This window comes from Lissotriton vulgaris, unplaced genomic scaffold, assembly GCF_964263255.1.
Source record: "Lissotriton vulgaris unplaced genomic scaffold, aLisVul1.2 SCAFFOLD_663, whole genome shotgun sequence".
NCBI classification, from domain to species: Eukaryota; Metazoa; Chordata; class Amphibia; order Caudata; family Salamandridae; genus Lissotriton; species Lissotriton vulgaris.
In genome coordinates, this window is record NW_028255020.1 from 751,953 (window position 1) to 768,625 (window position 16,673).

General features: G+C 47.4%; 1 protein-coding gene across 1 annotated transcript in view; it reads left to right on the plus strand.

Annotated features, from left to right (window-relative positions):
* Positions 1-16,673, plus strand: part of LOC147659349 (conserved oligomeric Golgi complex subunit 3-like) — a 258,308-nt gene that overhangs the window by 57,585 nt on the left and 184,050 nt on the right. Inside the window, exon 4 of the mRNA XM_086951828.1 lies at positions 13,918-14,083. Within this exon, the coding sequence (XP_086807954.1) occupies positions 13,918-14,083 (166 nt within the window). The remainder of the gene's footprint in view (positions 1-13,917; positions 14,084-16,673) is intronic.

Below are 16,673 nucleotides of genomic sequence, written 5' to 3' on the forward strand. Positions count from 1 at the left end.
CTGCGATGGCGGCGAGGAGGCTCATGTATATATTGAAGAGGGTTGGGCTGAGCGAGGAGCCTTGGGGTACTCTGCAGATGATCTTGGTGGCCGCGTAGCAGAAGGGAGGGAGGCGGACTCTGTGTTCTGTCGGAGAGGAACGAGGTGATCCAGTCCAGGGCTTTTCCTTGGATCCCCGTGTCGTGGAGGCGGGTTATTAGGGTGCGGTGGCAGACGGTATCAAAGGCGGCTGAGAGGTCTAGGAGGATGAGAGCGGTTGTTTCCCCGTTGTCAAGCAGGGTCCTGATGTCGTTGATGGCTGCGATGAGGGCGGTCTCTGGGCTGTGGTTGGCTCGAAATCCGGACTGGGATGGGTCGAGGGAGTTGTTGGCCTCGAGGAATGTAGTCACCTGTTTATTGACGGTCTTTTCAATGACTTTTGCCGGGAAGGGAAGGAGAGAGATGGGGCGGAAGTTCTTGAGGTCTTTTGGGTCTGCTGTGGGTTTCTTCAGAAGGGCGTTGATCTCTGCGTGTTTCCAGCTCTCTGAGAAGGTGGCGAACGTGGAGGAGTTGTTTAGGACGTTCCGGAGGTTGGATGCAATGATGGCGCCGGCTTTGTTGAAGATGTGGTGAGGGCATGGGTCAGAGGGGGAGCCGGAGAGGATGGTGTTCATGACTTGGGAGTTGTCTTCAGTGCTGATGGGGCTTCAGGCGCTGAGGGTGCTGGTGGGGGGCGTTGGTTTGGTGAGTGGAGGCAGAGTCTGGGTGCCGAAGTTGTTGTGTATTTCGGCGATCTTGCGGTAGAAGAACGTGGCGAGGGAGTTGCAGAGGTCTTGCGATGGTGTGATGTCATTGTTGCTGGCGTTGGGATTAGAGAGTTCTCTTACGATGCTGAAGAGTTCCTTGCTGTTGTGAGTGTTGTTGTCCAGTCGCTCTTTGAGCGATGTCCTTTTGGTGGTGCGGATCAGCTGGTGGTGTTTGCGAGTGGCGTTCTTGAGAGCAGTCATGTTTTCTGTTGTTTGCTCTTGGCGCCAGGTTTTCTCGAGAGTTCGGCAGGATTTCTTTGATTCTTTGAGGGTGTCTGTGAACCATGTGGTTTTCCTGTTGCCGGTCTTGCCTGGTGGGTTCTTTAGTGGAGCAAGGGCGTCGGCGCAGTTGGTGATCCACTGTGCGAGGTTGCGGGCTGCGTCATTGGTGTCAGAGGTGTCGGTTGGTGGATTCTGGCTCAGTGATGTGGTTAGCTGGTCTGTGGTGACTTTGCTCCAGCTTCTGCGGGGGATCTGTTGCAGGCGGTGGTGGGAGGTAGTCTTCTTGAAGGTGAAATGGATGCAGCTGTGGTCGGTCCAGTGTAGGCCGGTGGAGTGGCTGAAGGAGACGTGGTTGCTGGTGGAGAAGATGGGGTCGAGCGCGTGTCCTGCATAGTGGGTGGGGGTGTTCACCAGTTGCTTGAGTCCGAGGTTGGCGAGTTTGTCGAGCAGGGTGGTGTTGGTGTTGTCGTTATTGTTCTTTAGGTGAAAATTCAGGTCCCCTAGGAGGATGTATTCTGATGTGGCTATGGCATGCGGGCTGATGAAGTCGGCGATGGTATCGCTGAAGTGTGTACGTGGGCCCGGGTCTGTAGATGAGGGTTCCTCTGAGGGTGGTCTTGGGGTCGGTGTGGATCTGGATCATCCACGTATTCAGCTATGTGTTGGTTCTGCTTGGGGTTGTACCGCACTGCAGAAGAGTTGTCGGTTCCGCTGGATCCACACAGGCTGACTGAGCACCTTAAGCCCACTTCCAAGGGTCCATCCAAAACTCGGGTGGCACCATTTGGCAGGGTAGTCTCACAGAGGGCAGGTGCAGATTTGTTGGAAGCCTATTATGTCCCTGAGGCTTCAGATCAGCAGGCCAGCCAACTAGCCCTTGGAGTCACTGTAGAGTTCTGGATGCCAGAGATGCATTTACAGTCCTTCTCACCCAGGCAAATGGAAAGCAGGCAGCAGATCAGCACAACAGGGCAGCAGTTCAGTAGAGTGGCAGTCCTTTGAGAAGCACAGCAGTCCTTCCTGGCAGAGTATCTACAGGTCTAGAAGTGTACTGAAGAGTTGGTGTCTGCAGTCCAGTATTTATATGCTCTTGTGCCTTTGAAGTGGGGAGAAGCTTCTAGTGGTTTGCTTTTGAAGTGCCCTGGCTCCAGACTAACTACAGGTGATATGCAGCGCTTTCTGTGGAGGCAAGCCAGCCTATTCAAGTGTGAGTGGGGCTGTGCCCAGCTTCTCCCTCCCACCCTGCCAGTGATAACCCATCCAGGGACACCCAAGTTCCCTATTGTGTGTGGCTGTCTAGGAGGAATGCACAAAGCCCAACTGTCAACTGCACCCAGTCATGTGACCCAGGGACAGGCTGCAGGCACCAAATGGCTAAGGCAGGAAAGTGCCATTTTTTAAATTAAAATTTTAAATCCAGCTTCAGCATAAGTTAGGGTTTTTCATTACAATTCCAAAGACACCAAACATGAACTGTCCACCTATTCCCATTTGGATATTGCAGCTTATTAAATGTAATAAGGAAACCTCAATGTCATCCAATGCGAGAGGTAGGCCCTGCAGTAGTAAAAAACGAATTTAAGAGTTCATTACCAGGACTTAGATGTATTAAAAGGGAAGGTTTGGGCCATGCAAAAGATTTATTTTGTCAATTAAAAATGGCAATTTCAAACTGCACTCACAGGCTGCAATGGCAGGCTTGTTCTTAGTGTAAAGTGCTACTTAAGTGAATGGCACAATCACTGCTGCAGGCCCCCTATAGCATTTAATTTATGGTCCCTAGCCACATAATGTGCCACTTTACTAGGGACATACAAGTAAATTAAATGTGCTAACTAGGTATAAGCCAATTCTACAATTTTTTTAAGGCGAGAGTACAAGCAGTTTAGGACTGGTTAGCAGTGGTAAAGTGCGCAGAATCCTAATGCCAGCAAAAAAACGAATTCCTCAAACAGGAGGTCTTAAGGCAAAAAGTTAGGGGGAAAACCACACCAAGGATGCCAGATCTAACAGGCAGTGTAATAACAGAAAAGCAGTCAAACATAAGACTCCAACTACGCTTTCACTATTTAGGCTTCCATCAAAGGAAGACGTCCAACCAGTAGTGGCACATTTGTCTTTGCCATCGGATCCACAAATGTCCAGTGACTGCTACACCCTAACTTTCTGGTGGCTGAGCAGCTATGCAATCATGGGTCCCTTGACCAAAATACATGCATGTCTTTCAGTACCCTAGACTCCCCACCCTTTAGTTCCTTGCTGCTGTTAAAATGATCTTTTTGCATCCTGATTCTGGTACCCCGTCATACACGAACATGTTCCACAGTCTTTCAGCACAAACAGAGAATGGCATTGTGATGGATGGAAAGTGAAAGGGGGTGTCTTTAAACAAAGAAAAAACATATGCCACACCTCCAAAATGACAGAGGGATTCATCCTAATGATGTAGGAAATGTGCTTTCACATAATGATATGAAATTTCAGGAAAATTAAGTGAAATAGCGCATAGTTACTCAAATACATTGTTTAGCGCTATATTTTAGTGTTGAATGCTTCTTTGAACCAGTTTGGGAATTGATGATACATTTTCTGGTTTTAAAAAAATTACAAAAATAAATAAGAGGGGTGAGCAACAGCCGCTCCTTTCTGGGTGTTCGTGTTATTCCCGAGTATCAAGAAGGGGTGGGCGTAATTGGCGTAATCGCGTTACGCAAATCTCCGCGATACTATTAAAAAATGTCCGCGAACACCCAGACATTTCGCAAACACGCGGAATTGCTTGTTCGTGATGCTTTTTTCCTGTTCCCAATCGCTGTTTGCATGCTCCGGCGGAAATATCTTGCAAACAAGCATTTTGAGATCGTGAACAAGCAAAAAAATTTTGCGATGTCGCAGAATGCAGAATTTTGGCCAATTTCGCGTTCTCCGCGGAATGCGAAATTACCCAAATTCCGCAAGCGAAACGGAATCGAAATTTGCCTAGCTTACGTAACGGTAAGTTTCAATTCTATTAAGGACACGGAGGCGAGGATTATGCTATATCTTCCTTCGCTTTATTAACATAAAGACTCCACAGCAGCTTAGGAAAAGATATATAATAGTAACAAAATGCTTTAAGACATAAAGCATTGACGGAACGTTCAACAGATCAAAACAACAACTCCCAAGAGTCTCTTTGTATAATGACAGTCCATAGTCCTTCCACTCTGTCCATCACCGCCATAAATCCGGCCTTCTCTTCTTCTTCCTCCTCTTTCTTCGCGCAGATCACGCCTGAACCTCATTGATCCTGCTTAGCACCCTCGTTGCCTGTCGAAAAAGAAACAGCATCAGCGAGGTGGCCCAGGAATGCAACAATAAGGCGAGGAGCATTCAGTGACTAATACAGTACAGACAATGTAAAGGAAAACGCTTTACTTACTGCCATACGGGTGGGTAGAGACACCACTGTAGCCTGGGTGGGATAATCCTCGCCTCCGTGTCCTTAATAGAATTGAAACTTACCGTTACGTAAGCTAGGCAAATTTCGATTCTATGTCAGGACCGGAGGCTTCAGATTATGCTAGTTCAAAGCTTACTTACCACCAACTGGGCCAAATCCACCACCGGCTTAAAATAAAACCTCTTAAAGGTGGAATCCGAGGACCAATCCGCCGCTCGCATTAGGTCCTCCAAGCGAGCACCCACTGAGAATGCCTTAGAGGCCATGGCCCCCCTGGCGGAGTGTGCTCCAAAGAGAGAAGTATTGATGCCCGCTTCTTGCATGACCCACCGCACCCACCGAGCAATAGTGGGGGAGGAGACAGCTTTGTGTGGCTTTTGCAGGGCAATCAACAACTGACGCTCGCCCGGAGGGCGCAAATCCAAGGTCAGATCCTCATATGCTTTGAGGCATTGCACAATACACAACTTAGGAGTGTCAAGAAAAGCTGGATAGGAAATGGATCGCGATGACGTTTTAGTGTGTCGGCCCACGGTAAAAGTAACCCCATCCGGGGAAAAAATGCGTGCAGAGACATCCAGCGCGCGCACATCAGAGACGCGTCTGCAAGAGATCAAACATAACAACATGGCCAACTTCGCCGACAGTTCCTTAAGAGACAGATAGGAATTTGCCGGCCAGGACAAGAACAAGTTCAGAACCAAATTGACGTCCCAAAGGACGGAGTACCTGGGTTCAGGAGGCAACGCGAGGCGAATAGCCCGCAGAAGCCGGCAAACAAAAGGATGTTCCCCTACTGGGTGGCCATCGATGTTGTCATGGCCTGCCGAAATCGCCGATCGAATAGCATTGATCGTTTTATAGGCCAAGCCCTTGTCGGCTAGGTGAGCCAGGAAATTCAGCACGGGAACGAGGCCTGCGACCAAGGGATCCAAATCCCTTCGTAGACACCAACGCATCCACTTAAGCCAAGCGGATCTGTAGCGCTTCGTCGTACTATCGGCCCATGCTTTGGAGAGCAAGTGTTCAGCAGACCCCGAAATGCCTGGGAGCGACCAGCGTCTCCTGAGAGCCTCCACGCCACGAGGCGGAGAGAGCTCTGCGTGATGAGAGGATGCGGTTCCTGATCCGGATTTGTCAGGAGCAGAGGAAACAGGGGGAGTAGGATTGGAAAATCCCAAGAAAGTTCCAGAAGAACCGGAAACCACACTTGAGACCTCCAGAGCGGTGTAACCAACACCAACTCCGCTCCCTGGCGGCGTATTTGGGCCGCCGCTCGCATTATCATGGAGAACGGGGGAAACGCAAACGGCTGTTCCCGACTCCAATCCTGCAGAAAGGCGTCCGTGGCCTCCGCCAGAGGGTCCGGCCTCCAGCTGAAAAAACGCGGCAGCTGGTGGTCGAGACGGGACGCAAACAGGTCCACTGAAAAGGGACCCCAGAGAGTTTGTAACCACCGGAAGACCTCTGGATCCAGTTTCCACTGGCTGGCGTCCCTGAGGTGTCTGGAGTGCCAATCCGCTACTTGGTTGGACTGACCCGGTAGATATTCCGCTGTCACCGCAATGTGACGTGACAGGCAATAGTCCCAGAAGTCCTTCGCCAGATCCGCCAAAGTGCAGGAACGAGGACCCCCTAGATGGTTCACATAACGAACCGCCGAAACATTGTCCATCCGCAAAAGGACACAGGCCTTGACAGAATCCTTGGTCCAACAACGGACCGCGAAAGAGCCCGCCAGGAGCTCCAAACAATTGATATGCAATCGTTGTTCTTCTGAAGACCAGGCGCCGCCGGTGGAAAAATCCCCGCACCGGGCGCCCCAGCCCGACCTGCTGGCGTCTGACTCTATGATCAGGTCCGGGGCCGAACCGAAGATCGCCCGACCATTCCATGCCTCCATGTGAGACAGCCACCAGGACAGTTCCTCCTTCACTTCGTCTGTGAGGGGGACCCACTGATCGTAACTCATCCCACGACGCAGGTGCTGCGCCTTCAAGCGCTGGAGAGCCCTGTAATGCAGTGGGCCTGGGAAAATCGCCTGGATGGAGGACGAGAGAAGCCCTACCACCTTGGCGATATGGCGCAGGGACGTGCGATCCCTCGCGATCCCTCGCGATCGTCTGCCGAAGTAGGTGTTGTATTTTCGCGACCTTCCGACCCTGCAGGCTCAAGACCGCCTGCACCGAGTCCACCACGAAACCTAAGAAGACGATCTTCTGAGTGGGAACCAAAACCGACTTGGAGCCGTTGATCACGAACCCCAGTCTCTGGAGGAGACGGACAGCTTGCCGCAGCTGGCCCGCCAACACCTCCGGGCACTGCCCCATGAGGAGGATGTCGTCCAAGTACACCAACATACGGACCCCTTGACTTCTGAGAAACTCCACTACCGGGTGGAGAACCTTCGTGAAGCACCATGGGGCCGACAACAGACCGAACGGCAGCGCGGTGAACTCGAACACATTGCCGTTCCATAGGAATTGAAGGAAACGACGATGTGGGGGATGGATGGGGACGACCAAGTAGGCATCCTTGAGATCCAGTCTCACCATCCAATCCCGAGGGAGGAGTACGTCTCGAAGGAGGTGTATACCCTCCATCTTGAAATGTCGATAGACCAACCACCCATTGAATTCCTTGAGATTGATCACAGGTCTCTTGCCCCCATCTGTCTTGTCCACCAAAAAGACGTTGCTGAGGAACCCGTGCGGGTGACGCGTTGATAGACGGATGGCCCCTTTGCGGAGCAAGTCCGAGACCTCCCCGTCTATCAACCGCGCGTCGGACTCTGAAAAGACCATTGGGCGCGGGGGCATCGCTTGTGTGGGCTGGTCGTAAAATTCTATGTGGAACCCACGTACAGTTTGCAAGACCCAAGCGTCGGCAGTGAGCAATTCCCACTCCTCGTAAAATGTTGCCAGCCGCCCCTCAATTGGAACTTGATCCAAACAAAGGACACTTACCGGGGGCATTTCCTTGTCCGGAGTTCTTCCTGAACCCTCTGCCGCCGAAGCGCTGCCCTCTGGTGGGGTAGAAGTTGTTAAAGTTCGCAGGGGTCTGGTATTGGCCTCTTCCGGAGCCTTGTCCTTTATTGTTGGTCTGCTGGCCACGGCCGATCGCGCGGCCCCTACCGCAACCGGCCCCTCCGGAGAAACGTTGGTGAAACACCCGTTTAATGCTGGACTGGGCCTTATCCAGCGACGTGAACGTGTTCACGAACTTGCCCAGCTCCCTGATGAAGGGTTCGCCAAAGAGGCCTCCCTGGGCCACAGCACCCGCCTCCGACGAGGCCAGGTCTCCCAACTTCGGGTCTAATTTGATCAGGAGCGAACGCCGCCTCTCTGTAGATAGGGCGCAGTTGGCGTTGCCCAAGAACACGATCACCCTCTGGGCCCAATTCGAAAGCACCTCCGGAGAAATGACGGTGCCATTCGCCTTCGCCTCCTCCGCCATATCGAGGATCTTCGTGGCAGGCCCAACCGCATCCAGCAGTTTATCCTGGCAGGCCCGCCAGGACCGATCGATGCCTTTCCTGGGATCCTTCATAAATTTCGCCAGGAAGGTGGCCATCTTGGCATCCAACTCCGGGGTCATGGCCACCTTGCCTTCCAAAGTCGGCCTAGGGCACTCCCCACGCAGGCAACCCCTCGCCTCCTTCTCCAGGGGCTTGCGCAGCCTGCCCGCTACAAACTTAGCCACTGTCTCCCCCGGTGTCCAAGCCGCGGAGCGGGGGTGGACGATCTCGTCCGTGTCCAGCATGCCCGACTCATCCCGTGGCATCTCCTTGGCAGAGGACGCCGGAAGCCAAGATCAGGTCGACTCCCCGTCGTCATCGGTGTCTGGAGAGTCGTACACAGGAGAAGCGGGGGCCGTCGACACGTCCCCCGAAGCACCAGGATCCACCAAGGGAGCAGGGGGCACCGCCGTTGCTTTCGCCAGGAAGGCGTCCCGAAGACGCTCAAACGCGCCCCTGTCCACTCCTTGGGCCTCCGATGACGGCCCTTCCTTACAAGGCCTCTTCGGGCGGGTGGCAACCCGCCGGACGTCCCTGGGAGATCGAGGGTCGGAGGCACGTGCGCTGATGCCAGCTTTGCGCACTCTTCCACGATGCGGGCGGAGAGGCGGTCCTCCATAGGTCCTACCACCTCCGTCACGCAGCGGTAAATCGAATTGTCCACCGTCTGGTAAAATTCGTCGTCCTGCAGATAGGGGTAGGGTTCCTCCTCGTACTCCCCTTCCATCCTGAAGCACAGGGGTAAATCCGGGGCACCCTGTAGGGTGGCAGTCGAGATAGGTCTCGGATATGGGCAGGCCAACTGGCTGCGATCACGTTTTTGGGCCAACTGACGTGGTAGGTGGGCTGCACCAATCCCCCAGCGCGCAGACCCTCCTCGCCGGGACCGGGTCTCCGCACCCCTCAAGCGTGCTAAGCCACACTTCGATCAAAGAGGTGCACAAAGTTCACCTGAAGGTGTTTCACGCGGTCAGAGCCGCAATACAGACCCCAACGGGGCGTCAGGAGCAGGGAGGTACAGACCCGGAGCACCAGGTGTCAGAGGGGTACGCGAGGGCTGGCTCCTGCGCAAGCAGACTCCACGGCGCGGCCCCTGTAACTGCGGAGGCGCGCCGAAGGGTCGGCGAGACGTCAGGGCGCCCCCTGGCGGCTTACTTACACACCGCACACAAGTGGGAAAGAAAGATCGCGTAGGAACGATAGAGCGTTCCCGCGACCGGGGACTCTGCAAGGGAATAAACCATGGAGTGAGTCCCCCAACGATCGTACACACAATACAATCAGCAAACACCGAAAGGAAAAAACATGAAAAGCACTTATCTGGCTGCGGGAGCAGCGAAGAAAGAGGAGGAAGAAGAAGAGAAGGCCGGATTTATAGCGGTGATGGACAGAGTGGAAGGACTATGGACTGTCATTATACAAAGAGACTCTTGGGAGTTGTTGTTTTGATCTGTTGAACGTTCCGTCAATGCTTTGTCTTAAAGCATTTTGTTACTATTATATATCTTTTCCTAAGCTGCTGTGGAGTCTTTATGTTAATAAAGCGAAGGAAGATATAGCATAATCTGAAGCCTCCGGTCCTGACATAGAATTGACTGCCCAGGCCTTGTATCAAGGCCAGCAAAAAAGAAGTTGGCAAAACTGGAGGTCGGAAGGAAAAAAGTAAGGTGGAAAACCGCACTAAGGTTGCTATGTCTAACTGTATTCATGTACACAGACAATTAAAACAAAGAAGAGTCATGGAGAAAGCGTATAGAAAATGGCACACGGAACAAAAAAAATAAGAACACTTAAAGAAATTGTGAGCAGTGTGCCCAGGGCGGCACAAAAGTAATATCTATTCAAATTATCCCACCAGGGTGTGTGAATAAGTTAATATTACAAGTGCGCTGACATTTTTTAAATCATACTCTATGCTTTTAAATACAAAAGGAAATGCATGTAACATTTCAGCAGCTTGAAGAAAGCAAAATAAAAGATAATAGTACAATGTCCATAGAATAGACTATTTCAGTTAAAGATGTTTTTTATTAGTTAATAAAAACCACAGCAAATAAAAACCAAGGTTGTGCAAATGATAATAATTAAAATTAATTTAAGCTCTGGCAGGATTCCTTGTATACAGAAAGTAAAATTGAAGTTTGTCACGTGGGTGCAAATGAAATATCAGCAATCAATCTTATCCAATTAATCAGCCGGGTCAAAATATATGTCACGGTGTAGATACCTTTATGGCAAAAATCTGTTATCATTATTACTAATCATTAAAACACTAAAGAATCGTAGTCAAGCACTAAAACAATAAAGTTGTAGCTAGACTCCTCAATATAAAACAATTTTAATGAGGCTATGTACCGCTAAGTTAGCCTTGATTTTTATTGACTCCACAGCGTTTCTAAAAGTTTGACTAAAGCACGTCCACCTCAAATCTGACAGTACTTTGAGACTTATGCCTTTGTGGCCACTGACTGCCTAACAGCCCTAAATTCTAATTGAAGTTGGGTCTAGGCTACGAATCTAGTATATTATCTACTTCACTGATGAACTCTGCAAGTCAGTAGGTTTATGATGACAAAAATATACTTGTAATATTTTTACCAATCTAGTCAATTGTTGGGCTCATCAAGTTAAGATATGATTGTTTAAGTACCACTGTCAGTACAACTGCCTTAGTCTGCATTGCAGACAAATGGGGTTTAAAATGTTCTTTACTTTCAAACCAGAGTCCCAGAAACAGTAACAAGGAATCCTATTAATTGGCTTATTATCTAACAGCCACTATTCTTTTCCGAGCAAATAAGACAATACCAGTTTTTAGGAGATTGACTCTCAGGCTGTTGATTTTATCCGCTCAGAGCCATGAAACATCTCTGCAGTCTGACCTTTGTTCGCTCAATCAAAACGGTATTGTCTTTATTGAAGTATTCCCAATAGGGTCTAGCTATTTTAGTAGGAAAGCATTGTTCTGCTTCTAGTGCTCCACCCATAAATAAAGTGAAATGCTGGGGTTCCAAGTAAGTTATTTATTATTCCAGGTCTTACTGGATAGTTGGTCTAACCCTTGTCCATGTATCAAAATACAAAGTAGTGTATCTGACAAAAGTGGGGTTGGGATCCCCAAACTGTTGAGTTTGTGCCGCAATAGATTTTTATTAATTCCTTTCAATAATGCCTCTTTAAAATCAATAAAACAAGCATGAAAAATGCCCCTTTCATATTTCAATTCCATATCAATTAAAAGTAAAAGGGCTATAAGGGTATGCAAAGTGGAGCTGCCACATTTGAAACTAATTGAATTACCTGGAATCGGTTGCTTTCTTTCTACCCAAGACTCACGCCATCATGCCATTTTGTTTTCTGGTCTAACAGAGAGATTAATCTGAAGCGTTCTAGATCACTGCTGGGTCACTCTTTAGGTCTTGCCTATCAAACAGCACACACTGTCTGGCTGCCAAAGACTTTGGCATTTGGTATGATGAAAAGTTTACATTCAACAGCCAAATCACGGCCTTGGCAGGCAAAGGTTTTGTGATTCTAAAATCTCTTTAAAACATAATTTGCCTCTTGCCTGAATATGCCAGGAAAACAGTAGTCTAGATACTGGTTATCTCCATGCTGAACTACTGTAAAGTCATATACCTATGAGAATCTCAATTTCGCTTGATGGGACTTCAGCAAGTGCAGAACTCTTCAGCACATCTATTGTTGAATCTTCAGAGGCGAACCCCCATGGTTTCTGCATGCTCTAAATTGCATTGGCTTCCTTTGAAGAAGTGCCTTTTTTTTATGCCCTGTGCTACTGCTACAGGGTTTTTATGAACAAGGGTGCCGTTACCTGCACCCCTTCATCAAGTCTTACACTCCCTCCAGGCGCCTCGGATCTGCAGGGGCTTTGTTGTCCTGTGGCCCACTGTGAAGAAAGCTCTCATTAGTGGCAGCTCTTTCAGCTTTTTAGCACCCAAGTTTTGGAATTCCTATCCCCTTCATTTAAGACCGGCAAAAACAAACCATTGTTTTGTCAAAACTTAATCTGGTTATTTAGGTTGGCTTTCCGCAACTCTTTGTAGTTTTGACCTCTGGAGCTATACCCTCAGTGTTGAGACACTTTGTCTGAAGTAACTATGCGCCATATAAATATTATTATTATTATTATTATTATGGCAAGAATTTACAGTGGTTCACCCATTACTTGCCTTTGATTGTCTTTTATTGTCACTCTCATTTGCTTGCTTCTTATTCAACTACTTTATTTTTTTTGATTAAACATATTGAAGAACATGTGTTTTCCATCTCTCTCCCTCATGTCTGCCAAATAACTGCACTACACCATGCATGCTGCCTGTTCCTCTCTCCCTCTTATGCTGCTCAGTCTCTCACGTGTGTCTGCCTCTGTCACCCCTGCCATTTTCCACTCTCCCTCGTCTGTTTCCACCCCTCAGTGTGCTGCTTTTTCCCTCCTCTTCGCACCCCGCGTAATTTTCTTTTCATTCCACCCCTACTGCTTCAATTCATCTGCTGCTCCTTGACACTTTCGCTTTACAAAAAATCCTTTTGTGCTGTTCCTGTTTCTGTTTTTTTTTATTTACTGATCCGGCTCATTTTGAATGGGTAAATAAAAAAGAATAGCATCCACGTCCTTTTGAAGGTGCTCACATTTGCGGTGACCATTCACACTTCTACATAGTTATGCATGCTCACCCATATGTCATCACTCATGCGCACGCATATATCACATGATCACAAATGCATGTGCATGCATCATCACACAAGCGCATACGTATATCTTCATGCAGGCACACGCTAACCAAATAATGTAGCCCCCCATAGTGTGCAGGTCATCCTGCATTTAGGTTTTTTTGTCCAGTGCTGCACTGCATCAGCAAAAAAATGTTTTTAGAGCTCGCCTAGACAGCGCTTGCCCTGTCTCTTTGAGTCATGCTATATTCAGGAAATGGGCGTGAAGCTCCTCTCACTCATCTTTTCAATTGGCTCCTGTACTGTCCTTTGTAAATGGTGGCTTTTCATTGGTCAATAGGTTTAGTAGTCCCTCTTTAGTACTGCCTTTTCTCTTGTTTTAACCACCCATTCCCTGGAACGTAGCCTCTTTACCTTTCGTTTAATCGCTGTGTGTTGCCCAATCAAGCCCCCCCACCATACTTTTCCATTGCTTTCCCCACCCCTCACTTGCTTTTCTTTATTATGAAAGGTTTTTTCTCCCCCAGCTTCAAACGTCTGAGTTGCTCCCTCACCTGCTGTTCGCTCTCTCTCTCTCGCCATTTTACAGTTCAAAATGTGCTCTCACACAAGTAAAATGCAATTTTGTTTAAATTTACCGATCCAGGTGGCAACAGCCATCTTTGATGAGCAAATAAAGAGAATGACACCTGCATCATTCCGCAGGTGTGTGCATGCCACTGTATATGAAATGACATGGCCACCTGTTTTGGCAGCTTCCTTGTGCAATTTGTTTTCACCAGGGTGCACTGCATTGCAATAATGTTTTTTGTCGACGCTACGTAGCATCGGCAAGAATCCATGGCAAAGCAGACAGATCAAAAAGATGTGACCTATTGGCTTAGCCAATGCTTGTTTGTTCATGGGAAATGTTGCCATTTGTTTTGGAGTTATGCATATTTAACAGTATTACATGAATTTCCTTTTATACTGAGACAATTTTAACCACATGTTTTATTGTGAGCATATTCATGTCATTGTGTTTGATAAGTGTTGTGGTTTTGACAGATTTTAGGAATGTGCAGAATAAATGATGCCCACCAGTGGGCTCTGCTTTCACCCTCTCCATGTCCCTCATATTGATAGGCCATTCTGAAAACTGTGGGAACGAATGCGAGGGATACTGAAGTAAGAAATCTCGGATGGTAGAATTAAGTTAATAATATGAATCGGCCAGTTCGAACAGTTTTGTCTAACCTGCTTTTTTACTTTTCTAGAGAGATGAGGGATTACCTGTCTGGGTTTCAGGAGCAGTGTGATGCCATTTTGAATGACGTGAACAGTGCTCTCCAGCACTTGCAGTCACTCCAAAACCAGTACCTTTTTGTGTCCACGAAAACTGGTACATTGCACGAAGCTTGCGAGCAACTTCTTAAGGAACAGGTACCGTCTTGTTTGTCACTTTTTTCTTTAAAATACAGGATTTAGAAGTTGTGATTACAACACAACGGACTGCCCCATTCCAGATAAAATTTGTTAAGTGATAAAAAAATTTACTTTACACATTTTTATAAAGATGTGTAAAAACTGTAAAGGTTTTTTGTGATTTTACCCTTTATACATTCATCCTAGGCACCTTTTATTTATTTTTGGATGAGATGCATGCTCTGTGCTTTGCGTTGCTCTGTTCACCATTTCATAACCAGCCCTCAAAATTAACTCGACCACTCTTCCGGTCATGTTGTGCCAGCCACTTGGCAGGAAATCACTTATGATTGTGTTCAACAACCATGTTAATAGTTGACAAGGAATCTTGCTTCCACAACCTGTAGTTAAAACGTGATTCTCCTCCATCTCTGCCACTTGAGTGGTCTTTGTTGTTTCTGGCAGTGTTAAGCTTGACTGTCCTTATGAGGCACTGCAAAACAATCCAGGAAACTCTCCTGTTTAACAGCAATACCATAATTAGGGACATAAGAAAAAGGTATGTATCTAACACTTTCCTCCACTCTCCCACTGAGCTTCCCCTTAAAGCTTTGATAGGCCTTGAATATCTTCTATTCTCTAAGGCAGTACCACAGAACACTCATATTTATGTTTAAATGTGTTTTATTGTTGCATTAGTAAGCATACAAAACATTTGCATATTCAGCCAGCGTGGCGTCAAGATTCAACCACAGCCAGCTCCGCCCCCCCCCCCCCCCCCCCCCCCGCCCTCCCCCAGTACCTAGCCAATAGCACTAATTTTTAAAGTCAACTATTTGGTTTATTTGCTAGCAATAAAGAGAAAATTGGGCCATGTATTTTCGTTTCTTTAGAAGTAAAGGACATTGATTACAATAAAATGCTTCTTTAAATCTGCAATCCTAGTTATTTCTTAGAAATCAAATACCATCTCCTTCCGTTGTGATTCTTTCTGGAGAGCTACTATTTCTGGGCAGTAAAAACTATTTCTCCAGTGTGGGATCCTTCCAGTTTCATAAACTTTGAATGTTTCTATTTGGCTGTGGTATGAGGGCTTGACTGAGGAAAATGGTTTACATGAAAATATTTGAAGGAACACTTGATATTCTTATAATTCTATTCATGCTTCTAAATGCTCGCAAAACATATGTCTAGTTAGAGTGCCTCGTTAATAGTTTCAGTTAAAGGTATGTTCTTCATTTAGCATGCCACAGCCGCTCCCCTTGTAAACTGTTCTCTTTGGCATCCCAGTAGGCTTTGTGAACCTTTTGCTAAGAATATAGATAATAATCCAACTGGAAATGTCTTGCTTTCAAACCAATGACAGTCTAGCAGTTTTTATGTAGGATACAAACAGATTTCTAAGAAGCATGTGTTCACTTAGTTTAATCTAAAAATGTCTTGCTGCCATCTTGACTCTAAAGTGTGTCATTTTTGCTCCGCTGAAAAGCAACAATGGGTGTGAAAGTGATTTGTTTAGTGCCTGTTAAGCCCTGACATTGTCTTTGCATTTCATTATATCACTATATTTATACCCGTTATATTAGGCCCTGTGAGGCTTAAAACAATTTTTGGATGGTTGAGTAAATAGCTATTCCTTTTGGTATGCGTGTTTGGCAGAGCTTTCTTATTATAGTAGTCCATGTGAAAGAGTTTTGGTGTTGTATATACAATTTTAAGATGCGCAACAATTGTGTTGTGCTGAACCTGAAGCATGGTGTGTAGTGGAAAAATGTTAAAGGATAGAATCACATTTGCATATACCTATCATATCACGATACGGAGTTTGCTTCTTCTAATAACTTTGTATGTTGAGATGAGGAACAGTGCTGGGTCTATCCAGTGTTAGCCTCTAGGTATGACTGTAGAACCCAGAGTAGTGGATCTAAGGGGTCCACAGCAGCGGACCCAAGTTATGGTATGTTATGTTAGTGATATTTATAAAGCGCGCTGCTGCCCAAGGGCGTCCTGGCGCTATGTAAGATGTCCTCCTAAGGCCTGATCACAGGGTTACTTTCCACTCTATGAATTAAATAGCCAGGTTTTCAGGGCCTTCCTAAAGGCAAACAGCTCTGTGATGCCTCTGATAGAAAGAGGAAGGGAATTCCATGCCTTGATCCCTCAGCTGGAAACTTGGAATAAATAAATGGACATCACAGTAGTGGCTGTCTGTGGTTCAGCTGGAAACAGAGGTGGCACGACTTAAGGATAATTATAGACATCAGAATAGTGTGTCTGTGGGGCCATCTCAGAAATAGAGATAGTGCAGCCCAGGGATCAGCAAGGACCCCACTGTAGGGTTCTGTCAGGTCAACCAAAAATTTGAGATTACGCCACCCAGGAATCAAATCATAGGCACCACTGTACTGGATCTATTGGTTCCACCCAGGAAAAGTAATGGCTCGACCCAGGGTAACAAAAACACCACAGTAGTGGACTATGGCTCCTCCCAGAAGAAGAAACTGCACCATGCAGTGAAACTAGAGCCATCGCAGTGATGGTTATATGTGGTTAACCCTTACGTGGTAATGGTACTACCTAAAAATCTCTAACCAAGGCAGTAGGAATA